This window comes from Phocoena sinus, chromosome 6 (genome assembly GCF_008692025.1).
Source record: "Phocoena sinus isolate mPhoSin1 chromosome 6, mPhoSin1.pri, whole genome shotgun sequence".
Taxonomy (NCBI): domain Eukaryota; kingdom Metazoa; phylum Chordata; class Mammalia; order Artiodactyla; family Phocoenidae; genus Phocoena; species Phocoena sinus.
The window spans coordinates 21,698,827-21,724,425 of record NC_045768.1 but is presented as its reverse complement, the minus strand read 5'-3'; the positions used below and the strand labels follow the sequence as shown (position 1 = coordinate 21,724,425).

General features: G+C 39.9%; 1 protein-coding gene across 8 annotated transcripts in view; it reads right to left on the bottom strand.

Moving 5' to 3' along the window:
- SUSD1 (sushi domain containing 1) overlaps window positions 1–25,599 on the bottom strand; it is a 144,369-nt gene that overhangs the window by 97,796 nt on the left and 20,974 nt on the right. For 6 of the 8 annotated variants that reach the window (XR_004350309.1, XR_004350310.1, XM_032634457.1 and 3 more), the window contains exons 4-6: window positions 18,863–19,015; window positions 18,049–18,228; window positions 5,030–5,209 (exon numbers count right to left, since the gene is read on the bottom strand). Coding sequence is in view for 6 of the 8 variants with exons in the window: in XM_032634457.1 (XP_032490348.1) it covers window positions 5,030–5,209; window positions 18,049–18,228; window positions 18,863–19,015 (513 nt within the window). In the remaining 2 variants the exon portion in view is untranslated. The remainder of the gene's footprint in view (window positions 1–5,029; window positions 5,210–18,048; window positions 18,229–18,862; window positions 19,016–25,599) is intronic. The other 2 variants (XM_032634458.1, XM_032634461.1) reach the window with 2 other exon arrangements.

Below are 25,599 nucleotides of genomic sequence, written 5' to 3'. Positions count from 1 at the left end.
TATTTAATGTCTATCTCTCCTGAATGTAAGCTCTATGACAGCAAAGACAAGATCTATCTACCTCTCCAACCCCAGAAACTAATACAGTTGGTTGGACATAGATATTTTTAAAATATTTATCATTTGGTTGACTGGTTGAATAGATTGAAAAATGTATGGATAGATAATCAACAATGCTAAATGTTGTGGAAAGGTTAAGAGGAAGGAGGACTGACACTAGACCATGGTCATTAGTGACCTTGAGAGAGAGCAACAGTGAAGTGGGCTGTTGGACGCCTGATTCTCCTTCAGGAAGCTCAGAAGAGAACAGGGTGGGAGGGGACAGAGACAGTGAGCACAGACTACTCTCTCAGAAGTCCCATTGTGGTCAGGGCCTAGTCTAGTGCACTCTCTTGGTTTCCAATTTTATATCTATTTTCTCTACTTTTGAAAACAGTAAAAGGTCCTACAGAATAAATTCAAGAGACCTTAACAGAATGTCAAGCTCAATGTCATTTCTAGTATCTGCTTTCAAAAGTGATATGACCAGTCTTCTAATATGACTCATAAACTACCTCCAAAGGCAATTCCCAAATAGATTACGAAACCAACACATTTTGATAATAGCAGCCTCACTGAAATGAGGGTATGGCTTCCCAAGGTGACAACTTTGAATAAATGCATGTTTGGCTATAAGAGTTTTGCTATGCTTCCTTTCTTCTTTTTAAGTCATTAGAGTCACATAAAATAGGTAGAAGCAGCATGGCTTCAAGTAGTGCTTTCCTAAAATGCGTTATACACTTTAGGATGATTTTTTTGGTGGCACATGAATATATTTTTATATGTTTGCTTTGTATTGATTTTTGTGTATATTTGAAAAAGCCCAGGTGTTCATCAAACTCATGATATCACATATATTACTGTGTCCTTGATCAATAAATTTAAATTTAAAATTTAAGTTTTAAACATAAGTTGTTTTAAGAAACTTATTAAATTAAAAAATACTTTAGTTCTGGCAAACATTGTCAGGGTGGTCTACAAATAATTCAAGCTTAGGAAAGTGGCAGGAGACAGCTCGTGGGCTTTCCAGGTCTACAGGCCTGAGTTCAAATCCTGTCTCTGCCATTTACTAGTCATTGAAAGACCCTGTGAAAGCTGCATAACTTTTATGAGTCTCAGATTACTCATCTATGAAATGAAAACATCAATACTTCATAGGGTTTTTCTGAGGACAAAATGGCATCAAGGCTCCTAGCAGAGCCGTGGGTGTTTAAGTTGGTGCACGATCAATGGTAGCTATAATGCTTGACGGTCTAAGCATTATGGACATAATCAAACAAATCCCAGCCATGTGGCTATTTGCATAAATGTGCCCATTTATTCCGGCTGACCTTTCTCTTCTATCTGAAATATGTCCAGCTGCAAGTGAGCACTCACTGGGCTGAAGAGGAGGATCGACCACAAAACAGAAGGGCAGGAGCTAACAGGAGGCCTGGAGGCATTTGGACTCGGTCCCTGAGTCGGGTGAGGGGCCCAGAAAGGATCCCAGCAGCCAGTCTGTGTTTCCATAGAGATGTTGCTCTTTAGAGAGCCTGGAGTGAGTGAGCGTCAACCTCATCATTATTAACTCGGATTCTAAACGTAAAAAGCCAAACGACCTGTGCAGAATGAAAGCCAGGGACAGTCTTATCAAGAATGGATCAGTCCCTTTGATCTTGAGGTAAACCGACTCACTGAACATCAAGCTTCCACCTGGGGTTTTTCCAGACACTAAAGTAATTGCCTAATTCTCAGCTCTCTGGAGTGTCCAGTCTAAACTGGCCTTAAAAAAAAAAAAAAAATCCCACCACCTTGCCGGAGTTCACACTCCATTAAAAAGATCTAACTGAATCACTTTGCTGTACAGCAGAAATTAACACAACATTGTAAATCAACTATACTTCAATAAAATTAAATATATATGTGTGTGTGCATGTGTGTGTATATATATATATATATATATATATATATATATATACACACATACACACAGATCTGTCCTAGTAATCCAAAGAAATAGGAACTCCAAAAATATTTTTAACTAACAACAACTCATGTAAAGTGAAGATAAATTATTCTACCCAATTTAGAATGAAACACTCATGTATAAAAAGATGGGTAAACAGTAATGAAAACAAAGGACAGGGGTAGAAGGCATTCACAGGTTAGGCAGAAACATAAAAGAAGATGGGGAAAAAACCCAAAAGTGAACATTGAAGGAGGTAAATACAAAATACACAGAGAGATTTGGGACAGAAGGGGAGGTGTGAAGAAATAGGTGAAAAACAGGAAAAAGAAGGAAGGGAGGGCAGCTGAGCGTGAGCCATGGTAATCAGCATCTCTCACTACAGTTCCAGAAGCCTCTCGTACCTACCTACCCAGCGATCATGTGCACTGTGCCATGAATTAATCAGCATGTAAATCGCCCCCTTTATCTGCGGAAATTGAATTTAGCTGCCAATCTTGATTGAGGGCATAGAGGCCTCCTCACAGAAAGATCACAGCCCTCAGGGAGAAAGCCTTTTCTCTCCTTAAATCAAAGCTTGCACAAACCCATGGAAACAGCTGCAGCTGGAGCCACAGACTTTGTGAACGGTGGCAGGCTGAGGTTGGTAATTATAATTAGCAGTTACATAACATGTTTGTTCTTCAAAGTGCTCTACAAGCATCAGCTAATTAATAGCTTACTATGCCCCATGCCGATCCACTGGTTTTTCACGGAGTGACTAATCCTGGTACCCCCACTGAATTCTGAATGGTGGAGGCACAGCAGCTTGAACAATGAAGCAAATGGCTGAGGGTCCAGAAGCTAGGCCCAGCTCTCTGACCAGGGGACTCCATAGGCAGCTCTGGGCCAAGACCACCTCCCCAGATGTGGAATTCAGCAACCCACGAGGCAGCTGCCTCACTTCCTCCAAATAACTCTTAGAGGTGCTGCTGGAGGTGCAATAATAGTTTGGAATGACCATCAGTCTGGTTCAAAATGGCATTAGCTCTTCTCAATGTCCCCAAGTATGAAGACTGGGACTCTGGAGTCCTTGGCGTTAGTTACAGGTTTGCCCTTGCTTCTCTGTGCAAGTTCGGCAAGTCAATGGGACCTAAGAGAAGGCCGAACTCGATCTCTGGGTTCTCATCCGTGTCTGCCCTTCCTTGTTACTATGATTGCAATCTCTAGCCTACAGCCTGCTGCAGTTGTGGTGGAGATAACTGAATGTGGGAAATGCATGGCACTGGCAGGGCCTCAGCAGCAGAGCTAAGTTCTTCATCTGCTCCAGGGATGCTTTACCCAAGGCCTTCAGAGGTCCATGATTTTGTAAAATATTATATCCGTATGTGCATTTCTTTGGAGAAAAGTCTATTTACCCTATTGCCCTGTAAATTCCAAGAAGGTAGTATCCAGCAAAGTACCTCACACAGAGTGTATGCTAAATAAACATCTACTGAACAAATGGATAGATTTCATCAAATTCCTAACCCCAAAATGGTCATGAACCATTCCTCTATGGACAAATAATCACCAGCAGTCTGCATGTTGTATTTGCTCTGGTTAGACTTTCCTATGGAAAACTTCGATTGGCAACACCCAAGACATTCTTCCATAATTCTGTTACAAAATCAAGCCAGAGACCTAGACCAAAGCGACCTAGAGATTTCACTCTTCAGAGCCAAGCAAGTTAACAGCTTGAAATAAATTCCCAGAGGCATTCAAGACCAGGTGACAACCATTTCTCACACCCACGGCCAACCACCACAAACCTAAGAATCATTGCCTTTTCCCATCTTATTTCTTGGAGGCCGAGGTGTGAAATAAAGCATGTGGAAGTCTACACTTCTGACTCATGAGAAGATCCTCTTCAAGCAAGGTTAATAATTTCAGTAAAAGACCTAACATGTGCACAGTGGTTTAAACTTCAAAATGCTCCCCATAGATTATCTCATTTGATTCCCTCTCAACAATTATTTGAGGTAGGAAAAGCAGGTTTTAATTTCTCCCTTTTATAGATGAGGAAACTGAGGCTCCGAGAGAATAATGCCTTACCTAATGACACACAGCTAACACATGGCACTGCTAGAATGTGAACTGAAGTCTCAAAACTCCTTTTCACCAGTAATTTCATTTGGGGGTATATATCCAAAAGAATTGAAAGCAAGGTCTCAAAGAGATATTTGTATACCCATGCCCACAGCAGCATTATTCACAATAACCAAAAGGCGGAAGCAACACAACTGTCCATCAATGGACGAATTGATAAGCATAATGTTTATATATATACTACAAAATATTATTCAGCCAGAAAAAAGAAGGAAATCCCACCACTGGCAGCAACATGAATGAACCTGTAGTACATTATGTTAAGTGAAATAAACCAGTTACAGAAGGATAAATACTACCTGATTCTGCTTACATGAGGTCAATTAGTCAAACCCATAGAAACAGAAAGCAGAATGGTGGTACCAGAAGCTGTGGGAAGGGGGAAGTAGGGAGTTACTGTTTAACCCATATAGAGTTTCAGTTTTTCAACATGAAAAAGTTCTGGAGATTGGTTGCGCAACGTGAATCTACTTAACACTGAAAAGATCGTTAAGGTGGTAGATTTTACGTTGTTCGTATTTTACCACGATTAAAAATAAACATTAAAAACCTAGATATACATTACACCACCTTCTCTCTGAAAAGCTGTCAAATGTGCTTAATTAGGACTTTTAAGTATTCCCCCCCTGAGAAAATGGCTCATGGCGAAAAGTCTCTCAGGCAACCAAGCAGAAGAGAGAGGAATCACTGTGATTTAAGGTGGGTTTCAAAAGATTAGATGCATAAAATGTCCTATCCAACTTATTTTCCCAATCCACCCTCTAAATCTTCAGAGTTTAGCTGACAAACCGAAAGCCAGGTACCTGCCCAGGTAAATGGCGCAGCCAGGGCAGTACACAGGGTAAGCAAGCAATCGAAGGTTTTAGGTTCTGCTGTTTGCTTCCACGAGACAGGAGACCCACAGAATGGAGTCTATACCTGTGCATGACAAAGTACTTGTTCTCCAGATCCCTTTCTCTGTGCAAACAGAAGTGATCTTTCCTCCAGGGCTCTCAAAGCCCTCTTGACAGACATAGTGAGCCATACCGCCCAGTCTGGAGCCGTGATTCCCCACCAGGACCGCATGCTGCACTTCCGGAGGGTGGCCACAGTTGATCTCTGCAATGGGAAGTAGCACAGCACTTGTTATGACCCATGACTTCTACCCCATAATTCACCTTTTAGAAATAAATATTTAGTAATGATAGAGTCCAGTCATATGGGAGAAGAGAAAACACTAACCCCATCAAATAATCCAGTTGCATGTATTTAAAGTAAGATTGCTCAGAAGTAAGGAAAATAGAGATCTCTGAGTTTAATAAAATTTATAAACATGCATGTATAGAAAATATTCCAATTATGAGATTATTTATACCATAGAGAATTCCTTGGTCAATGAAATAATCCATCTCAGGGTTATTTTACACATTAAGATTTTCTGGTACATTTTAGTATGTATCTTCAGATCATTAACTCCTGAGTAGATAGTAATGCAAATGTAGTTTTTTTTCTTTCTTTTTTTTGCTAACTGAAATATATACAAAATCTCTGAACTTTTTAAAGCAAATTAATGGGGAAAGTCAATATATATGTACCTTTCAAAGAAAAATAAATCAGTTGCATAGAGGGAGACAAACCTGGAATTATAAAATTGACATGAAATTTCTTCTCTGCAACTCTGACTACCAGAAGACACTGGAATATTTACAGAAAACAATCTGAAGGACAAGGATTATGACATTACCATTTTAGACCCAGCCAAACTCTACTTCATATAAGAATAAAAGAGTCATTTTCAGATATTTACAATTTTTTAAAAATCTGTACATGTATCTTTTCTGGAAAAAAATTTAAAAATAACCTCAGACCAACAACAGAAAAAAAGAATCAGAATAAATGCCCTAAGAAAGGAGAAGGACAGGGCTTTAGGAGAAACACTAGTGAGCAATGAAACCAGCAGGATGTACAGCTAAGTCTCCATAATCATTTAAGTGTGACTGTAGAGCTGGATAGAACTAGCAGTAAAGAATTCTAGAACTAAAGGCTGAACAATGTGAAAAAATTAATAATTTGAAAATTAAATTCCAAACTATTTCAATAAAATCTGAGCAGCGAAGTGAAGAGAAGAAATAAAACATGCTAAATTTCCCATACAGCAGTGGGGAGCTCATAGACACAATTTTATTCAAGAAAACGTAATAAATATAAAATATAAAGTAACATAGTCATAATAATTGCAAATGTAATCCAGTTATACCTAAATCCAGAAAGAAAAATACATAACTTTTGGGCTTCATTCTGATTTTTAGTTTTCTCCCCCATCTGCAGAAAGCCAAGAATATTAAGCACTCTTGATATCCAGACTTTTAAAACATGAGTCCATTTATGGAGATAAAGCATACAAAAACAGAGAAAATGTTATGATCTCTTCCCAACTCCCCATTAACCATTCATGGCATTAGAAATATGTGGCTCCTCTTAAATGAGCTTCTGATACAGAATTGGTGGATTTACTGTAATTGTACTCTTCTCCAACCCTTTATGGATGTCTGGTCTGTTCTAGAACCCCAGAGTTACTTCCCTGAGGGAGGCCTCTTAGAGCAGGGTTTCATCTGTTGTCACTGGAGTTATAAAAAGACTCTCAATATAACAGCTCAACCCACCTGACCAGTCACTTGGCTCTGAGATTTTTCAAAAAAGAGTTAGGCTCTGGTCAGTGCAGATGCAAATCCTGAGCAGTTATGGGACCAGAATGAGGTGGTCATTAAATAAATCCTCCAACCCTATCTATCTCTCAAGTCCCATGTTTGATCATAGGAATTTGTTCCCTTCTCATACATGTTGACCAGACACAAGACAAGACCCCTTGGCCCTCAGAATGTTTTCCCAACATCAAACCTTTAGACATGTTTACTGGCCCAAAACATTCCAAGACATGAGTATATTTGTGTGTACATGAACAGGTGGTTAATGTTTCCTAAGACTGCCCAGTGATTGTTGACATCAAAAACATCTAGTTTAAGCCAGGGTTCAGTTACAGCAGGAAATTAGAGGGATCATCAGTGAATAGATTGAGGGTATAGGTTTATGCAGGTCTATTGACCTTGAAGCTGGAATTCTAAACAGCATATTGGAGAGATATGGGAGGGAACCTGGTGACAGATAGTCGGATTAGGGGAGAAGCATAGATACTAAAGGAATAAGAGTACAGAAGATAACTAAATTGGCTCCTATATTGGACATCACCAAGAATAATGGAAGGCATGGTGGCTTTAGCTGGGACGACAAGATTTTTTTTTGGCTGTGTTGGGTCTTCGTTGCTGCACGCAGGCTTTCTCTAGTTGCGGTGAGCAGGCTCTAGAGCGCAGGCTCAGTAGTTGCGGCGCACGGGCTTAGCTGGTCCCCGGCATGTGGGATCTTCAGGGACCAGGGATCGAACCCGTGTCCCCTGCATTGGCAGGTGGATTCTTAACCACTGCACCACCAGGGAAGTCCCAAGATTTTTTTAAATTAATATTAACTTGGGGGTAGATAAGAAATCAATAGCCTGTCCTCTAGGGACTCAGGTAGATGTCCAGTGGTAGGCAATCTGGACCCAACTCTGTGAGTTCCCATCACAGAGCTATTCGAGTTGGACAGTCCCTTGGCAGGAGATATTTAGAGAGGATTCTGGCGTGGCTTGGATTAAACACATGGTTCTAAACAATAGCTATACAATCTGAATCACCTGGGGAGCTTTTGAACAAATCACCCATGCTGGAGTCTCACACACACATCCCCACCCTCACCCAGAGATAACTCTTCTGAATGAGTAGTACTGAGTTGGGTTCTTGGCATCCACATTTCTACAAAGTTGCAAATTTGATTTGTATGCACACCCACAGCTGAGAATCTAAATTAAACATTGGTATGAATAGCTACCATTTAGCGTCACATGCATCCCAATAGGGCCCCAAGTATATATCATTACTTCTTACAGTAACCCTCCATGGTAGAGATTATTTCCCCCATTTTACAGGTAAAATGGCTCAACATGGTTAAATAAAACATCCAAAGTCACATAGGTTGTCATGTGATGGCTAGGAGCAGAATCCACATCCTTCAGATTCCTTCTCCTATACCCACTGCCTCTCAAGAGCAGCTCCATCTCTGAAAACCTACAGTATATGCCCCCTTTCTACCCCCTTCCACCTTGCTCAGCCTCTCTCTCTCCTCGAGGTACACTCTATCTCCCTGAGACCTAGCAAAATCCTTCCCAGTGATGAATCTGCTCCATGACTAATAGAGGGATCCCTTTTTCCTCTGAACTTTCATAGCCTATGTTCATTTGTTCATTTATTCATATATTTACTGAGCACCTAGTACATGCCAGACACTATACTAGTCACTATAGCAGAGAACAAAATGGAAAATATCACTGCCCTCGCAGAACTTAGGGGGAGAATAATTAGACAAAAAAATAAATCAACAAGGTAATTGCAGGTTGTAGTAAATGTTATGTAGGAGGAAAGATAACATGATAGGATAGGAAAGACTTTTTAAATAGAGTAGTCAGGAACGGTTCGAGCTCTCTGAGGAGGTAACATCAGAGTTAGGACCTGAAGGATGAGAATGAACCAGTCATGTCCAGGACCAGAGGAAGAACATTTCAATCAATTGAAATAGCCAATGCAAAGACCCTGAGGCGAGAAAGCTCTTGATATGCTCCAGAAAGGGAAATGCAACCTGTTGGCTGCAGCACAGTTAGCAAAATGGAGAGTGGCATGAGATGAAGGTGCAGAGAAGAGCAGAGCCAGGTCACAGAGGGCCTTGTAAGCCTTAGGAAAGAGCCTGGGTTTTATTTAAAAGCAGTGGAATGTCATTGGAGGATTTTAAGTGAGGGAATGAAATAATCTGACTTAGATTTTTAAAAGACCATTTTGACTGTTGGGTAGATAAGGGATGGGAGAACAGGAGTAAAAGGAGAGGTTGGTTAGTGTCAACAGCAGTAGCCCAACAGAAAGAGAGATGAGGTCTTGGATGCACTTGAGAGGTGATGGCGGAGACGGAAAGAAGAGGATGGATTCGAGATGCATCCTGGAAGCAGAACAAGGTTCTTGGTGATAGACTGGATGTGAGAGTGAGAGAAGAAGTAGAATCAAAATACTTATCTATCCTCTTCATTTGACCTTTATTTCCTCCTTGAGGATTTTGTGGGTTTGTTTTAATGACTATGTCTCCCCAAATATATGAACAGTTCCTAAAGGGCAGAATCTTTATCTTATAATCCCTTGCTTCCCCACAATGCCTACTTACGATAGTAGTTTTTACATAGTAAATAATAAACAGTTGTTCACTGGTAGCTTGCTACTACTTTATCATTGTTCAAGATGCAATATATGTCACTTCGATATGATCACAACCCATGAGGAAGGAAACACACATCAGTAAATTTTAAGTATATATAACAAGACAGGAACACATTACCTCTATATTTTGTATCCAAAAGAGGTAACATAGCTACCAGACACCAAGTAGATGAAAGCTGAGAAAGTAGAAAAACGAATATGTATCTGTCTTGTACCAGTGAATTCTGGGAAAGCTGTTTAAACTGCAATAATTTTAATCATAATAGCATGCATCAAAATCCTACTAAACACAAGGTAGTCTATTAGATATACACTATCTTATTTATTTCTCACAGAAAACCCTACTGCAAGGTAGATGGGTTTTTCTCATGTAGTTTACAGATACAAAAATGGAGGTCCTAAGACTCTGTCACATTCAAAAATTACACCACTACTAAAAGACAGAGCCACAGAACTTCCCTGGTGGCACAGTGGTTAGGAATCCACCTGGTAATGCAGGGGACACAGGTTTGAGCCCTGGTGCAGGAAGATCCCACATGCCACAGAGCAAATAAGCCCGTCTGCCACAACTACTGAGCCTGCGCTCTAGAGCCTGCAAGCCACAACTACTGAGTCCACATGCCACAACAACTGAAGCCCGCACACCTAGAGCCCGTGCTCTGCAACAGACAAGCCATCACAGTGAGAAGCCTGCGCACCGCAATGAAGAGTAGCCCCTGCTCGCCACAACTAGAGAAAGCCTGTGCGCAGCAACGAAGACCCAATGCAGGCAAAAAAAGAAAAAAAAAAAAAAAAAAAAGGCAGAGCCAGTATTCAAACCATGGTTTTTGTGACCCCAAAGTCCAGGTCCATTATATCTGGGCAGCTTCACACTGAAGGGGGTCCACTCTAGGCTCTGACTGGGACTGACCCTATAGTTTAGCTAAAACCTCAGAAGAAAAGGTTGCATGAAAAAGCATTTAAATCAGTCTGGAAGGGTTCTATGACAACTCCCTCTGCCCCAATCTTGTCTCCAAGAACTTTCCCAGAGAAGAGAGCTGCTGGAAATGGAATTCCTCTGCCACTGTACCTGCCCTGAAGCCTTCTTGGTAATGATGTTTAACCCTATGACATGGGGGTCTGGCCCAGGTCTTGCCTGGAACATAAGCCCATCACAAATATTCCCACCATGCTTAAGAGAGATGGCAGCCACTGCCACTTCTACTCAGACCAAATGGTACCCAAGAAAGCAGGTGATCCCTAGTAAGACATACTCAAAAATCAATCCAACAGATACTGCAATAGGTAATAAAAATATCACTATCACAAGGAAAGAAGCCATTTAAAAACAGTTAACATCCAAAGGAAAGAAAAAAAAATAAGCATCACAAATTTTGTATTGCATATGCATAGGGGTGTTCATTAAAGCACACGTCTCTCTGGCTAATTACATTATGAACAACGTTTGGATCTGTATCAGGAATACAGTCAACTAATTATGAACATGGCCGGGAATTTTTCCTTAGTATCCTATTATCTGTGATTTTATTCAAATAATCAACTTCAAAATAGGTCTGTCTCCCTGGGGGGAAATGTGTTGTGCCAGTTTCAAGGACAACATTGATATTGTAACTCTGTTTCATATCTTGAAGGTAAAAATGTTTATCCTCACTGCTAGCTTTAAAATTCTACCCAAGAAAATATTCCAGAAGGAAATCTGTTTGATGAAAGGTATAGGCAATTTACGGCATCTAATCAACAACTGGACTGTACCACCAATGACTGCTATTTATGACACATATCAGCACAATCATGTGATTTACGACAGAAGTAACAGAGTAAAATAAGGCTTCATCTAAGACTGTTTTAGAGACCAAAAAATACCAAGCTGAGAAAGAAAAAAGAATGACCAATAATGTCTATAAATTGAGGCAGACATTTTGCCAAATGCTGGGGGAATAAATGATTGACCTATTCCACTTATTGATATTGACCAAAGGGGGAAAAAAAAAAAGATCTTCCCAGAAAAATAAACTACTAGATGAAAAACTCCAGTAAAAGGGCAGAAACAAGTACGAAAATGGAAGAAAATCACATTAAAGCCGGTGTTCATCTTTACCCAACAATAATAGGAAGAAGTCTCTATTGTGCTTAGGATCAGATCAGAAGGTTGATGTAACACCTGGAATTCAGTGCAACACGGTAGGTGGTAAGGGCCCAAACCGTCTAGGCAGATGAAAGCAGAGTCTACACTACATTCATGTTCTAGATTGGATAATTCAGCATTTATACCTATACTTTCTTCATTTATAAAAATGTTCTCTTCCCCTCTTAACAGTAAGCTCTTTGTGGGCTGTGTCTATATTCTATATCCTTAGAATATCCCCTGCAGTCATGTGAGTTATTAATATCATTAGGAACATTAATTTTGGTGAAGTTTATATGTAAGAAATATGGCCTAAGGAATAAGGCTGAAAGCGTAACCTTATGACAGTTTCATGCACTTTATGGCATGTTCTGAGTTTGGCCAAATTTAGTTAGACCCTCAATCCAGGATCACTTGGGCATTAAATTACGTACATCACTGATGTTGGGTGTTGGAATCTAACATCACAATATGTGGCTACTTGAATTTAGACAATGTTATCAGTCATCAAAAGGAAATGGGAGGGTTATAGCATTCCCTGAAGCACATTCCCAAAAGTGTCGATAATGGCTGTAACTAAGCCCTTTAGTAACAAAAGGTGTACTTACCCTTAAGACAGTAGAAAGAAAGAAATTACTTTTTGATGGATTTTTTTATTCTAAAGTTTCCCATGAACTTTAACCTCAACTAATAATACATTTCCTTCAGATCGTATTCATAGATCATTTGGAGGAAAAAGAAAATTTTCCATTTCACATTAAAACACTTACTGTCAATAAATAGTGTCTAATATGGAAACAGCTAGAATCTGAACACTTCAGAAACTGCAGAGGAGGTGATAGGGTAGGTAAAAGTGTGAGTGCTGGAAGAAAAAAAACACGGGTCTATCAGCATGTCTCTTAAAAATATCTTCCATTCATAGAGGTGAAATGGTTTTTGATGCTTTGAGCTGCATAGGAATCTTTCTTTTTTAAAAAAAATAACATTAAAACTCTTCATTTTAATGTTCTAGCTGTAAATAGAACATTTGAATCAAAAACCAATAAACAGGACTTTCCTGGTGGCACAGTGGTTAAGAATCTGCCTGCCGATGCAGGAGACGCGGGTTCGATCCCTGGTCTGGGAAGATCCCACATGCCGTGGAGCAACTAAGCCCGTGCGCCACAACTACTGAGCCTGCGCTCTAAAGCCCACGAGCCACAACTACTGAAGCCCATGTGCCAGGGTTTCAGCAAGGCTCAGCCACAGGACAAGCTGGGATGCAGTCTGGAAGCCAATTCCACTATGCCTGCCATCATCTGGGCCAACTTTTGGGGGTGATTCACGGTGCTTCTACAGGCCTTAGGTATGCCAGGCACTGTGCCAGGTGCTAAAGAGATGATACTGAAGAAGACTACATGGTCACTGAGCGCCCAGATTTACAGCCCAGTAGGGCAGACTGATAAAAACTATGAAAATAATGATAAATAATATACGTACGTGTTGGGTACTAAGCAAGAGAATGTCAGAGAGGACATTTCAGCTGAAACTTGAAAGATGAGAAGGAGTTTCCTGTGCAGAAAGCAGGTAGCCTCCCTCAACAGATGAATGAATAAACAAAACGTGGTACACACATACAGTAGAAAATTATTCAGCCTGAAAAAGGAATGACATTCTTCAAAAGGTACAAACTCCCACTCATAAGATAAATGAGTACTAGGGATGAAATGTACAACATGACATATGAATATTGTTGAGAGTAATTCCTAAGAGTTCTCATCACAAGGAAAAAAATATCACATTTTTATTTCTTTAATGTTGTATCTATATGAGAATGAATGCTCACTAAACTCATTGTGATAATCACTTCATGATGTATGTGAGTCAAATCATTATGCCGCACACCTTAAACTTATACAGTGCTGTGTGTCAATTATATCTCAATCCAACTGAAAGGAAAAAAAGGAATGAAGTTCTGATACATGCTATAACATGGATGAACCTTGAAAATATTATGCTCAGTCAAATAAGCCAGATATAAAAAAGACAAGTATTGTATGAGTCCACATATATGAGGTACCTACAATACAAATTCACAGAGACAGAAAGTAGAACAGAGGTTACCAGGGGCTAGAGGGAGGAGGGAATGGGGAGTTCTTGTTTAATGGGTACAGAGTTTCTGTTCTGAGGTGAGGAAAACGTCTGGAAATGGACAGCACTGTTAACTGCACAACACTGTGAACGCACTTAATACCGTGGAATTGTACACTTAAACATGGTTAAAATGGTAAACTTTATATTATGTGTATTTTACCACAATAACAATTTTTAAAACAGGTTGGCAATTATTTCAAGTAGAGAGAAAAGGCCCTGAAGCTGATAAGAGATTGACATAGTGGTTGGGAGAGAATGATGGGAGACGTAACCTGTATAAAAGCCAGAAAGGACAAACCCCTGTTGGCTTCAAAATCCATGGTTAGGAGTTTGGATTTTATTCTAAGTGCAGTGGTCATTTCACTGTTTTTAGAAAGGTTTTAAGAAGAAGTAGTAAGCTTGGAAGCGGATTCTTAAAGGGACTATTCAGTACCAGACACATTGCTGGTGAGAATTCCCAGCCCGAAAGGAAGATAAGGCCCCAAAAAGGATGGGAAGAAAATCTGGAAGACAGATAGTCCTGGAACCCTCAACTGGTCTGCTTACACTGCAAACCACTCATCACTGGACCCTTCCATGAGAGCAAGCTACCAAAGGGAAGAACACAAATGCCACCCCTTCCATGAACCACCCAATCTCCCCACCTGAACTCTCTTAGTCTTTACCCATTCTTCTCACATGATACTTAGGAGTTCACCCTTACAGAATAGTTCGTGGTGTACCTGTCTTTACTCTGCTCCCAGACTCCAGACTTACCTAGTCACAGGATCTATCAAGTATGCTGGACTCTGGATTTGTTGCTAATGATAACACAGTTAAAGTGATTCTCTCACCTTGCTCCCGGCTTGGTTGAATTATAAAAACTCAAATTCTTTAAGCTGTCACTTACAACTGGCACCTTCTCTGAAAATCAAAAAAAATAATAATAATAAGGGACTTCCCTGGTGGCGCAGTAGTTAAGAATCCTGCCAATGCAGGGGACACAGGTTCAATCCCTGGTCCTGGAAGATCCCGCGGAGCAGCTAAGCCCATGTGCCACAACTACTGAGGCTGCGCTGTAGAGCCCACGAGCCACAACTACTGAGCCCGTGTGCCTCAACTACCGAAGCCCGCGCACCTAGAGACTGCGCTCCGCAACAAGAGAAAGCCCACGCACAGCAACGAGGACCCAACACAGCCAAAAATAAATAAATTAGAAAAATTAAGTGTTCAGCAGAAAAATGTTTAAGAAAGTAATAATAATATCAAAATAATAGGAAATGCAAGCTAGAGGTTGTGCCCTTTCCAGAGAGTGGATGGAAATGTGTGATGGATGTTTCCACAAATTCCTACCCATTTTGGAAGATTTCATCCTCACTTCCAACATCCACTTCTGAGGCCTGCTCAGGTGCGGAACTTGTGTCACAATGCCCCACCCCCCACCCCCAAGGCAGCAGCAGAGACTCCAGGGACACGGTAATTGGGAAAAGGCAAACAACAGGAGCTGCCAGCTGTGTCTTCTCTGATGGCGGAGTCCGTTATCAGATACACACGCTGCCGTCTGGAATGCACGGCTGCTCCTTTCAAAAGTACCTGCTTCTCAGCATCCAAGTTCACAGTTTGCTAGTGTTTTTAGTGGAATTCCCAATTCCTGTGGCTTCATGACGCTGAGCTAAAAATACAGTGCCGGCTGGCACATAGCCCAGATTCTGGAGCCCCAAAGAAGAATGAGGGATAAATAAGAGGGGTGTGTTTAGAGAGAAGCAGGCACAGCCAGGAGAAGCCGGTGGCCATATGGTGAAACGGGGGAGGAAGAGGGGGGAGGGTGTCAGCAGGCAAAGGGAACAGTTATTACAGGAGGGAAAAAAGAAGTGAAGACCTGCTAAATGACAGTTCTTTGGGAAATGGAACAAACCCTCTCCTCTAACTTTCTACATTCTCAGTACAATAATCCGGATGACTACTGATTTTCAAAGTAATACAAATTGTCTTATATGGAGTTTCTTATATAAATCTCTAGGGGGTTCTTTGATATGCATTATGGCACATTTTAATCTAAGTTCTGTATTTTAATTGATCCATGGAAAGATAATGTACGTTTAGAATTTCTTAACCCGCAGGATGATAATTATCAGAATGTGTTTAGAGCCTGAATTGCAAATCAATATCAAAAGGATTAACTTAGCCAAGTGCATCACAGAGGTTGCTTAGCTACGCAATAAATTCACTGAAAACTTTTATTTTTTCTTTTTTCCAAAATGGAAACAACTTTGTTACTTTTTCTAATACATTAAAAAAAAATTCCTTCAATACAGAAAGTATATAAAATATAAAAATCATCCAGGACTTCCCTGGTGGCACAGTGGTTAAGAATCCGCCTGCCAATGCAGGGGACACGGGTTCGAGCCCTGGTCCGGGAAGATTCCCACATGCCGCAGAGCAACTGGGCCCGTGTGCCACAACTACTGACTCTGCACTCTAGAGCCCTCGAGCTACAACGGTTGAGCCCGCGTGCCACAACTACTGAAGCCTGAGCGCCTAGAGCCCGTGCTCCGCAACAAGAGAAGCCACCGCACGCCGCAACTAGAGAAAGCCCAGGCACAGCAACGAAGTCCCAATGCAGCCAAAAGTAAAAAACAAATAAATAAATTTATATATTAAAAAAAATCATCCAGGATCCCTCCCAGTGGAAACTACCATGGTTAATGTTTTGATATATAGCTTTCTAAACTTTTTCATAAACATACATGTACATATGAAACATTTTCATGTACATTTACATGTACATTTTTCAAAGTTAAGGCCATGTTATTCATACAGTTTGTAACTTAGTAGTATACTGTTAATACTTACCTATGTCAATAAAGATTCTTCCCAACATAATTTTTATTGGCTACAAAATATCCACTTTATGTACATGCTATGATTTATCTAACCAATTTCCTTATCAACAGACATTTGAAATTGTTTCCAATATTTCACTATTATAAAATAACTACAGAAAATCAAAAACGTGAGTGCCTTACACTTCTCTCTACAAATAAATTTGAAAATAAACTTGAAATAGATGATTTTTCTTAGAATATGTAAATTACCAAAATGGATATCAACAAGAATAGGAAACTTAAACAGGACCAGTAAGTATTAATTTTTTTAACTATCCCAAGGACTGCCTCTCCCTAAGTGCCACATCCAGATGGTTTTCTAGGTGAAATCTTTAAAAATCCTATTTATAGTATTCCAGAGAATAGAGAAAGAAGGAAATGTTTTCACATTCTTTCCTCAAAATTTAGAATAACATTAATACCCAAACCAACAAAGATGGCATAGAAAAGGAAAATAGACCAATCTCACTTATGAATATCAATGCAAGACTTCTAAGTAAAATTTAGCCAATATAATCCTGAGTAAAAGAAAAAAAACACCAAAGACCCAGAAGAATCCATTCCAGCAACTAGTATTGATCAGGAAATATAAGCCAGCATATAACTGGTTAAAAGGACAAAAAATATATATGATCAAAAAAATATATATATATATATGATCACCTTAATACATGCCTAAAAGACATGATAAAACAACTCATTTCTGATTTTTTTTTAATCCCAATAAAATGGGAATAGATGAAGTCTTCCTCAATATTATGTACATATAGTCAAAAACTGGTGAACTGATGAAGAGAGAGAAAGCCAAAAGTAGAAACAAACCAAAAGCCAACATCATCACAAAAATGGAAACAGTATACGAGAGTGATTAAGCATACAATCTCAGAAACTAGAATTCTAAGTTCAAATTTCAGCTCTATTACTAGTTGGATAACCTCAAACAAATTACTTAACTTCTCCGTGCCTCAGTTTTCCCATCTGTAAAATGTGATAATAATAGCACACACTCATAGGGATATTGTAATTGAATGAGTCTATATATATATATATATGCTTAGAACAGCACTTGGCTCACAGCACTCTCTCAGTGTACATAAGAATATAAATAGATGTATGTAACATCAAAAAGCCAAGATCCTGAATGAATAATGAAACACTCCCATGAAAGTCAGGAATAAGAAAAGAATATTCAAAGTCAATACTACTACTTAAATTTTTGTTCTGAAAACACAAGGTAAGTGGTCAGTCAAGAGAAAAATATAACTTTTATAAACATAGAAAAACAAAACATGGAATTATCATTATTTGCAGATGATAAAATATTATTCCTATAAATATCAAGAGAATCAACTGAAAACCTATTAGAAACAATAGGAATTTATTGGATTTATTTAATTCATTCAGTACCCCAAAGAGAGATTTAGAGAGAAATATGAAAACAATCTCAAGACGGTATAAGCTGGGAAGCTGGACCTTTGGAAAACTCACCTTGGCAATTTAATTTGGGGGATTCCCACGTGCCCAAGGCTGTGCAGCTTGAAACTGTATCTTCTGGGCCACTGAAGAATCCTTCTTTGCAAGCATAATGAATCTGGCTGCCAAGCCTAGAGGTATAATTTCCTATGATATAGCCATCTGGGACCTCAGGAGGGGTGCCACAGTCTATTTCTGAAAACAAATTAACGTCAAACTCATTGCTATATGAATGTGAATTTTCAAAATTCATAATCTCTCTCCACCTCTACCTCATGCCCTCTCCCCTCACCTATACACACCCGAGCCGTATTTTAAATAGGCTGGTTCATTTCCACATGACTTCTGGGCATGTTTCCAGTGAGTGTCTCTTCATTCTTCTGGCCTTCCACAGGTAATAGCATTTATACATGCACAAAACTGAAAGGATGTGGCAATCAACCCTCACTAATTGATACTAACTAAAGAGGAGAAGCCTAGCCCAGCAAAGTAAAGCATCTGAATTGCACAATACCTTAAGATATAGAGGCTTTTATAACTTCCCTGCTCACTTTTGAGATGGTGGCTCTTACCAGATCAGCTCTGTTTACTAACATAACGGTTAATATCTGAATATCTATTAACTACTCAAAATCCCCGAAGCACACTAATTTTAGCTTTTTTAATATAGCCCCTTCTATCTTGACTGTTATTTTATTTCATAGGTTACAAAGGAACAGATCCAACACACATCCCCAACACAGACCCACAGACTTAGGCTCAGAGCAGGAGAAAGTCACCACCAACAGACTCTCACCTTCGGATGCTGCATTCTTTGGCAGAAACCCACCTGTGCACGACGTGGCATCTCTGCTTGGATGGAAAGGCTCAGGCCCACCCTTTGGCAAGTATCCATCCATACAGTAGCATTCAAAGCTCCCACGAGTGTTCACGCACCGTCCTCCATGCCTGCACCGGCCGGAAACCTCACACTCATCTATGTCTTGAGACCCATCCCAAATATAAGAAGGGACAGAAAAACAGAAAAAAGAAAAAAAGTGGGGGGACATTGTGACAGCCACTTCTCACATTACCAATCTACACTTATAAGTGAATGCATTCGCTTGTAATTGTATCATGAATTTTATTTTACTCCTTAAGAGTTCTCCTGTATCCTTCACATCATAGGCACAAAGAGGTGCTCAATAAATATGTCAGTGTGTTCTGAAAATTTATAAAAACCAACAAGTATCAACAAAACAAATAACCCAAGAAAATGAACCCAAAAAAGTATGCTAAAAAAACTCAATTACTATAAAATAAGGATAGCCTCAATCTCGTACTAAAATATCTGAAGCAGAACTCCTGATACAAAACAATTTAGACCAGAGTGAAAAATGCTTTCCAGCTCAGGAGCATAGGACGATGCAGCAAGAAGTAAAGAAGATAACTCAGAAGGGTCTCGCTAATTTTACCAAGATTAGAAGGGCTTAAAATAGCCTTCAAGAAGGACAAGACATGCTCCTTAGCCGACTTTTCCCCTTGACTGAAGATTGCCGGCGGTAGCAGGTCCAGGAGTAAAAACCACACAATAATTCAGAGGCTGAAAAAGAAATCTCTCTGCCAGTTAGCAGTCTTTTCCCCCCAGAGCTGGCTTAGTGAACAAAATTTAAAACTTTGGAAACTCCATCAGAGCCACACACACACCAATTTCATTTAGAGAAAGAAAAGTACTAAGTAAAAGGGGACTTTTTCCAGGACATTTGCAAGAACCATCGGTGGGCAGAGGACAGGGGGGCATCGTGACTGAAGAAAGCCTGGTTGTTCCCAGACTCTGGGATTTCAAAGAGCAGTCGTTTTGGAAGGACTGATGATATAAGGTGGCCAATATTCTATTTTGCCAGTAAAGACTTTTTTTTTCTTAAACTAGCACTATGATTTCATTTAAAAAAAGAATATTTTAACAACCCCCCCCCCAAAGGAAGAATATAATCTCAGAATCCTTTTAAATTGTTTAGTGTGATTTTATTAAAATTCACTACATTCTTTATATTGGTTTGTTTGTTTTTTGGTTTTGGACCAAGGAACACCTCATCGCTTCCTGATTGTTGTCTGGGAACCAGTAATTCATTCAGTTGCTGGAGGAGACCCAAGTTACCAATTCTGATCAACCTACATCTTTAGTGCAGCAAACTTTGGGAACTCTGTGGGAGATCAGCTCCAGAGATAGCTGTCAACAATTCCTCTCCTTCCTTTCTTGCATGCTTCTCCTCCCATCAGGAATGCAAACCATTTCCCCTCCCCTTGAGCTGGTCTTGAGACTTGCTTTAGCCAATAGAACTCGGCAGAAGTGATACAGTGCCTGCTCTGGACCCAGCCTGAGAAGATGGCTGGTAGCTTCCTCTTTCCCTCATTTATTTAATTATTTATTTAAGATTTTTTTTTTTTTTTTTTTTAAATGTGGACCACTTTTAAAATCTTTATTGAATTTGTTGCAATATCGCTTCTGTTTTATGTTTTGGTTTTTTGGCCGTTGAGGCATGTGGGATCTTAGCTTCCCGACCAGGGATTGAACCTGCACCCCCTGCATTGGAAGGCAAAATCTTAACCACTGGACCATCAGGGAAGTCCCCCTCTTTCCCTCTTTTAGAATCCAGTGTCCATGCTGAAGAAAATCCGTGCTTGGGAGAGAGGCCCTAAAGATGAGATGCCATGTGAAGACAGAGGCCACATGGAGGAGAACTAAAGTGGCCTGGTGAACAGCCAGCATCAAGGCCTGAGCCATGTGTGAGAGAGGCCTTCTTTTTTTGGCTGTACCGGGTGGCATGCTGGATCTTAATTACCCGACCAGGGATCGAACCCTTGCCCCCTGCAGAGTCTTAACCACTGGGCTGCCAGGGAAGACCTGAGAGAGGCCTTCTTTATCTGCCAGCACAGCCCAGCCTCATCCAGCCACCAGCTGACTATGTCTACACATTACAAAACCACGCAGCCGTGGGATTGTGACAAATGATAAATTGTTGTTTTAAACCACTAAATTTGGGGTAGTGGTGGGGTGGGAGGAGTGGGGTTATGCAGAAAGAAATAACCAAGACACTCTTACCATAGGAAGAGACTGTGAAGTCCAAACAAGGTTAAGAGGATACTGTATTAGTGAAAAAGAGGGGAGGTTCTGAGGAAACAATGAAGTCTTGGAAATTAAAAACAAAATATGAATGCCAAAAATAAAAACTCAATGGAGGTATTGAATAATAGGTTGGTCACTGCTAGAAAATAAATTCACAAATTTCAACCTGAGGAATTCTCCAAAGCACATAGAAATATTAATTATATAAGACAGAAACTATGGGACAAAAAAAATGATATGAGGACAGACCCAAAATATTCAATATCTATTTAAAAGGAATTACAGAAGAGAATGGAGTAAATGTATAAGAATTAATATCAAGAGAAAAATCTCTTGGCTTATGTATTCAAATCCAAATAGCCTTTTAAGGTGACAGGCATGAATGTTGAAAAATGAGTCATTCTGAATTTCATGGAATAAGAGAAAAATTTATAAACCTCCTGAGAGAAAGGAATGGTAATTTATGAGGAAAAGAGAACCAATCTGACCCAGGACTTCTTGTCTGAAACACTAAATGCTAGATAGCACTGGAATAATATTTATAGAGTTCTAAGGAAAAGAGAGCAAAACATCGTGCTATATTTAAGCAAAGGAATGACATTTTAGAACATGAGTGATCTCAAGAACTACACTACTGACATTTCCTTTCTGAAAAAGATTTTGAGAAAATACTCGAGCCAGTGTAAAACATCAGAATAAATAATGTCAAGAAAGGGGAAGACATCATAAAACACAACAAAGAGTGGTAAGAAATGAAACCAGTAAAACAAACAACTGTTGATAACAGAATCATGGAGGTTTGGGTAACTGTTAAGAAAGGATTCTTAAAAGTTATATAAAATAAAATCAATCTCAATCTAGTACAAACTTTAGAAATGATTTCAACACTGCAGGATCTAACATGTGTTCCTAGATTGGATCCATCATTTTAGCTTATCAAGATTTTTTTATTCCACTGAGGAATTTGTAAAATGTGTTTATGTATATACCTTTAACACAGAAGCCATATTCCAGCCTGTCCCCCTGCCTCAGACTCCTCAAAGATAGTGAGTGGGAAAAATGAATTTTTCAGTAGACTGCTAAAAATAAGGGCTCCAAGTATGATAAGGCAAAGGTGCAGTGGTATGGAAAAGACCTGGAGTTTCTAGATACTGATTAGCTCTGTATGAGTCACCATAGGCCTCAATCAGTTTGCTTTGTGTACAGTCATTCAACAGCCTAATAACAATGAGTATTATAATGATTGTTAGGAACAATAACTCCTGCATGTCATCCTGTACATGCCAAGCACTGTTCTAAGCACTTCATTATTTATTACTGATTATTTTCCATCTTATTTAATCCTCACAATAACTCTGGGTGATTGATGCTATTATTATCCCCATTTTATAGATGAAGTAACTGAAGGATAGAATGGTTAACTGGACTGAAGTCACACAGGCTAAGCAGTGTAAAAGCCAGGATCAGAAGCCAGACATCTGGCTTCTCAGACCTTATTCTTAATCACTATGCCACACCCTTCCTCCCTTTACAGTCTAATTGTACCATCATCCAATCAAGAATTCTCTATCTTGCCCATAGAGATTGTCAAAGATATCAATTGCCTTAAGGATGTCTAGATGTATCTACCCTGTATCACTGAGATGAGTATGACACGATTTTGACTTTTAATCCCCTGCTACCTCCTAATGCTCACAAACCAGCCCTTTTCTAAACTTCTAGGGGGACTTCTCTGGCGGTCCAGTGGTGAAGAATCCACCTTCCAATGCAGAGGACGCGGGTTCGATCCCTGGTCGGGGAACTAGGATCCCACATTCCGCGGGGCAACTAAGCCCACGCGCCACAACTACTGAGCTCATATGCCTCAACGAGAGAGCCTGTGTGCTGCAAACTACAGAGCCCACGTGCTATGGAACCTGTGGGCCACAACTAGAGAAGAGAAAACCCTCACACTGCAACTAGAGAGAAGCCTGCGCACTGCAACGAAAGATCCCAAATGCCTCAACAAAGATCCTGCCTGCTGCAACTAAGACCTGACATAGCCAAAAATAAATAAATAAATTTTAAAAATAAGCAAATAAACTTCTAGAATCTTGGCTGGATAAACACGTTAAATTCATCAGAACAGCTTCTCCACGTAGTGGTAGATTCCATGGGGTGTCCAAGGTTACAACATGTTTGTTTGTGAAGAAAAAATGTTCTGAGCAACCTTATTAACATACTTAACTAATCAAGGGAGAAAATTCCCTATGCCCCATTCTATATTTAGGATTATTTAATTTTACCCACAGCCAGAATAACTCCTTGGTAGAAAGTAGCAAAACCGAGCAGGACACTCTGACCTCGTGCCAGGGCCCTAGTGTTCTATATTTAAAGTCTTTTCATGGATTTGAACATCAAACAGACCCAGGTTTGAGAACCGGGTCTGCTACTTACTATTTGTACTAATACCTGTTCCTTGACCTTTCCAAATCACTTCTGTAAAATGAAGTTAATTATAGTAGGTCTTTTTGCAGAGATTAAATGGAAAGTGGAAAGCACTTAGCACAGTGCCTGGCTGACCTTTGGTCCTCAATACGTGTTAGCTAATAAGTGAGTGGACCTCGCCTCTCTACTGACTCAGTTCTTCCTGGAGCACAAGCCACTCCTTCATAACCCTGACCCTGACCATGAGCAATGAGTGTGCACATGCATACACTCACTGTCACAGGATTCTTGGCTGGAATCAGGGGAGTGGCCACATGGCTTGTTGCCCTGGATCTAAATGCTCTAAGATAGAGGCCACCTTCCCTCCTCAAATGCCAAGTTCAGCTCAGAAACCTACATCTTAAGAAACCACGTTAGAGGAACACAAACACCCATTTAAAATCAGAACTGTTGGGGCTTCCCTGGTGGCGCAGTGGTTGAGAATCTGCCTGCCAATGCAGGGGACACGGGTTCGAGCCCTGGTCTGGGAAGATCCCACATGCCACGGAGCGACTGGGCCCGTGAGCCACAACTACTGAGCCTGTGTGTCTGGAGCCTGTGCTCCGCAACAAGAGAGGCCACGACAGTGAGAGGCCCGTGCACGGCGATGAAGAGTGGCCCCCGCTCGCTGCAACTAGAGAAAGCCCTCGCACAGAAACGAAGACCCTACACAGCCAAAAAAAATAAATAAATAAATGAATTAATTTAAAAAAAAAAAAAAAGAAAACACCATTTTAAAAAAAATAAATAAATAAATGAATGGATTTTAAAAAAAATAAATAAATAAATAAAATAAAATCAGAACTGTTAACTTCATATCATTTATTGATATTATCCAGTGTTGGCAAGGATGTGAAGAAATGAAGACCTTCATGAAATGATTAGTGAGACAGAATATTGGTATGAACTTTCTGGAATACAGTTTGGCACTATGTATCAAAATGTAAAATGTGTAGGTATCCCTTTGACATAGAAATTATTTTCCAGAATTTATAACAAGGAGATAATTACTTGTAAGAATGTAAGTACAAAAATGTTCATTAGAGCATTACTTATAATGGCAAAAAACAGAAAAACAATCACAATAGGGAAAAAATGAGTTAAGTAACATGGTACAGCCATGTAATAAATTCCATTCAGGGACTTCCCTGGTGGCTCAGTGCTTAAGAATCCGCCTGCCAATGCAGGGGACACAGGTTCAATCCCTGGTCCAGGAAGATCCCACATGCCATGGAACAACAAAGCCCGTGCACAACTACTGAGCCTGTGCTCTAGAGCCCGCGAGCCACAACTACTGAGCTCACGTGCTGCAACTACTGAAGCCAACGCGCCTAAAGCCCGTGCTCTGCAACAAGAGAAGCCACCACAATGAGAAGCCCGCGCACTGAAACAAAGAGTAGCCCCCGCTCGCCACAACTAGAGAAAGCCTGCGCACAGCAATGAAGATGCAACACAGCCAAAAAAAAAAAAAAAGAGTTGTTGACTCTGGGTTAATATTAGGTAATTTTTTTTCTTTCTCCTTTATATGTGTCCATAATTGCTTGACTTTTCTACATAAGTATTTTTTAAAATAAATGGACAAAATAAAGCTATATTTCTTCTCTGGGGGAAATACTGACTTATTCTTCTGTCTCCTTTTGGCAAGAACAATTTTGGATCATTATAATCAGAAGTAAACTATGGAAAGTGGGGAGGAGGGATAAATTAGGAGTTTGGGATTATCATATATACACTACTGCATATAAAATAGATAACCAGCAAGGACTTACTGTATAGCACAGGGAACTATACTCAATATTTTGTAATTACCTATAAGGGAAAATAATATATATATAAAGTTATATATATAACTGAATCACTTTGCTGTACACTTGAAACTAACACAACATTGTAAATCAACTATACTTCAATTTAAAAAGAAAGAAGTGAATGACCCATTCACCCAGACTCTATTCCAGAGCTTCAGCCTAGGGTAGCGGCTCCATCCTTTCTTG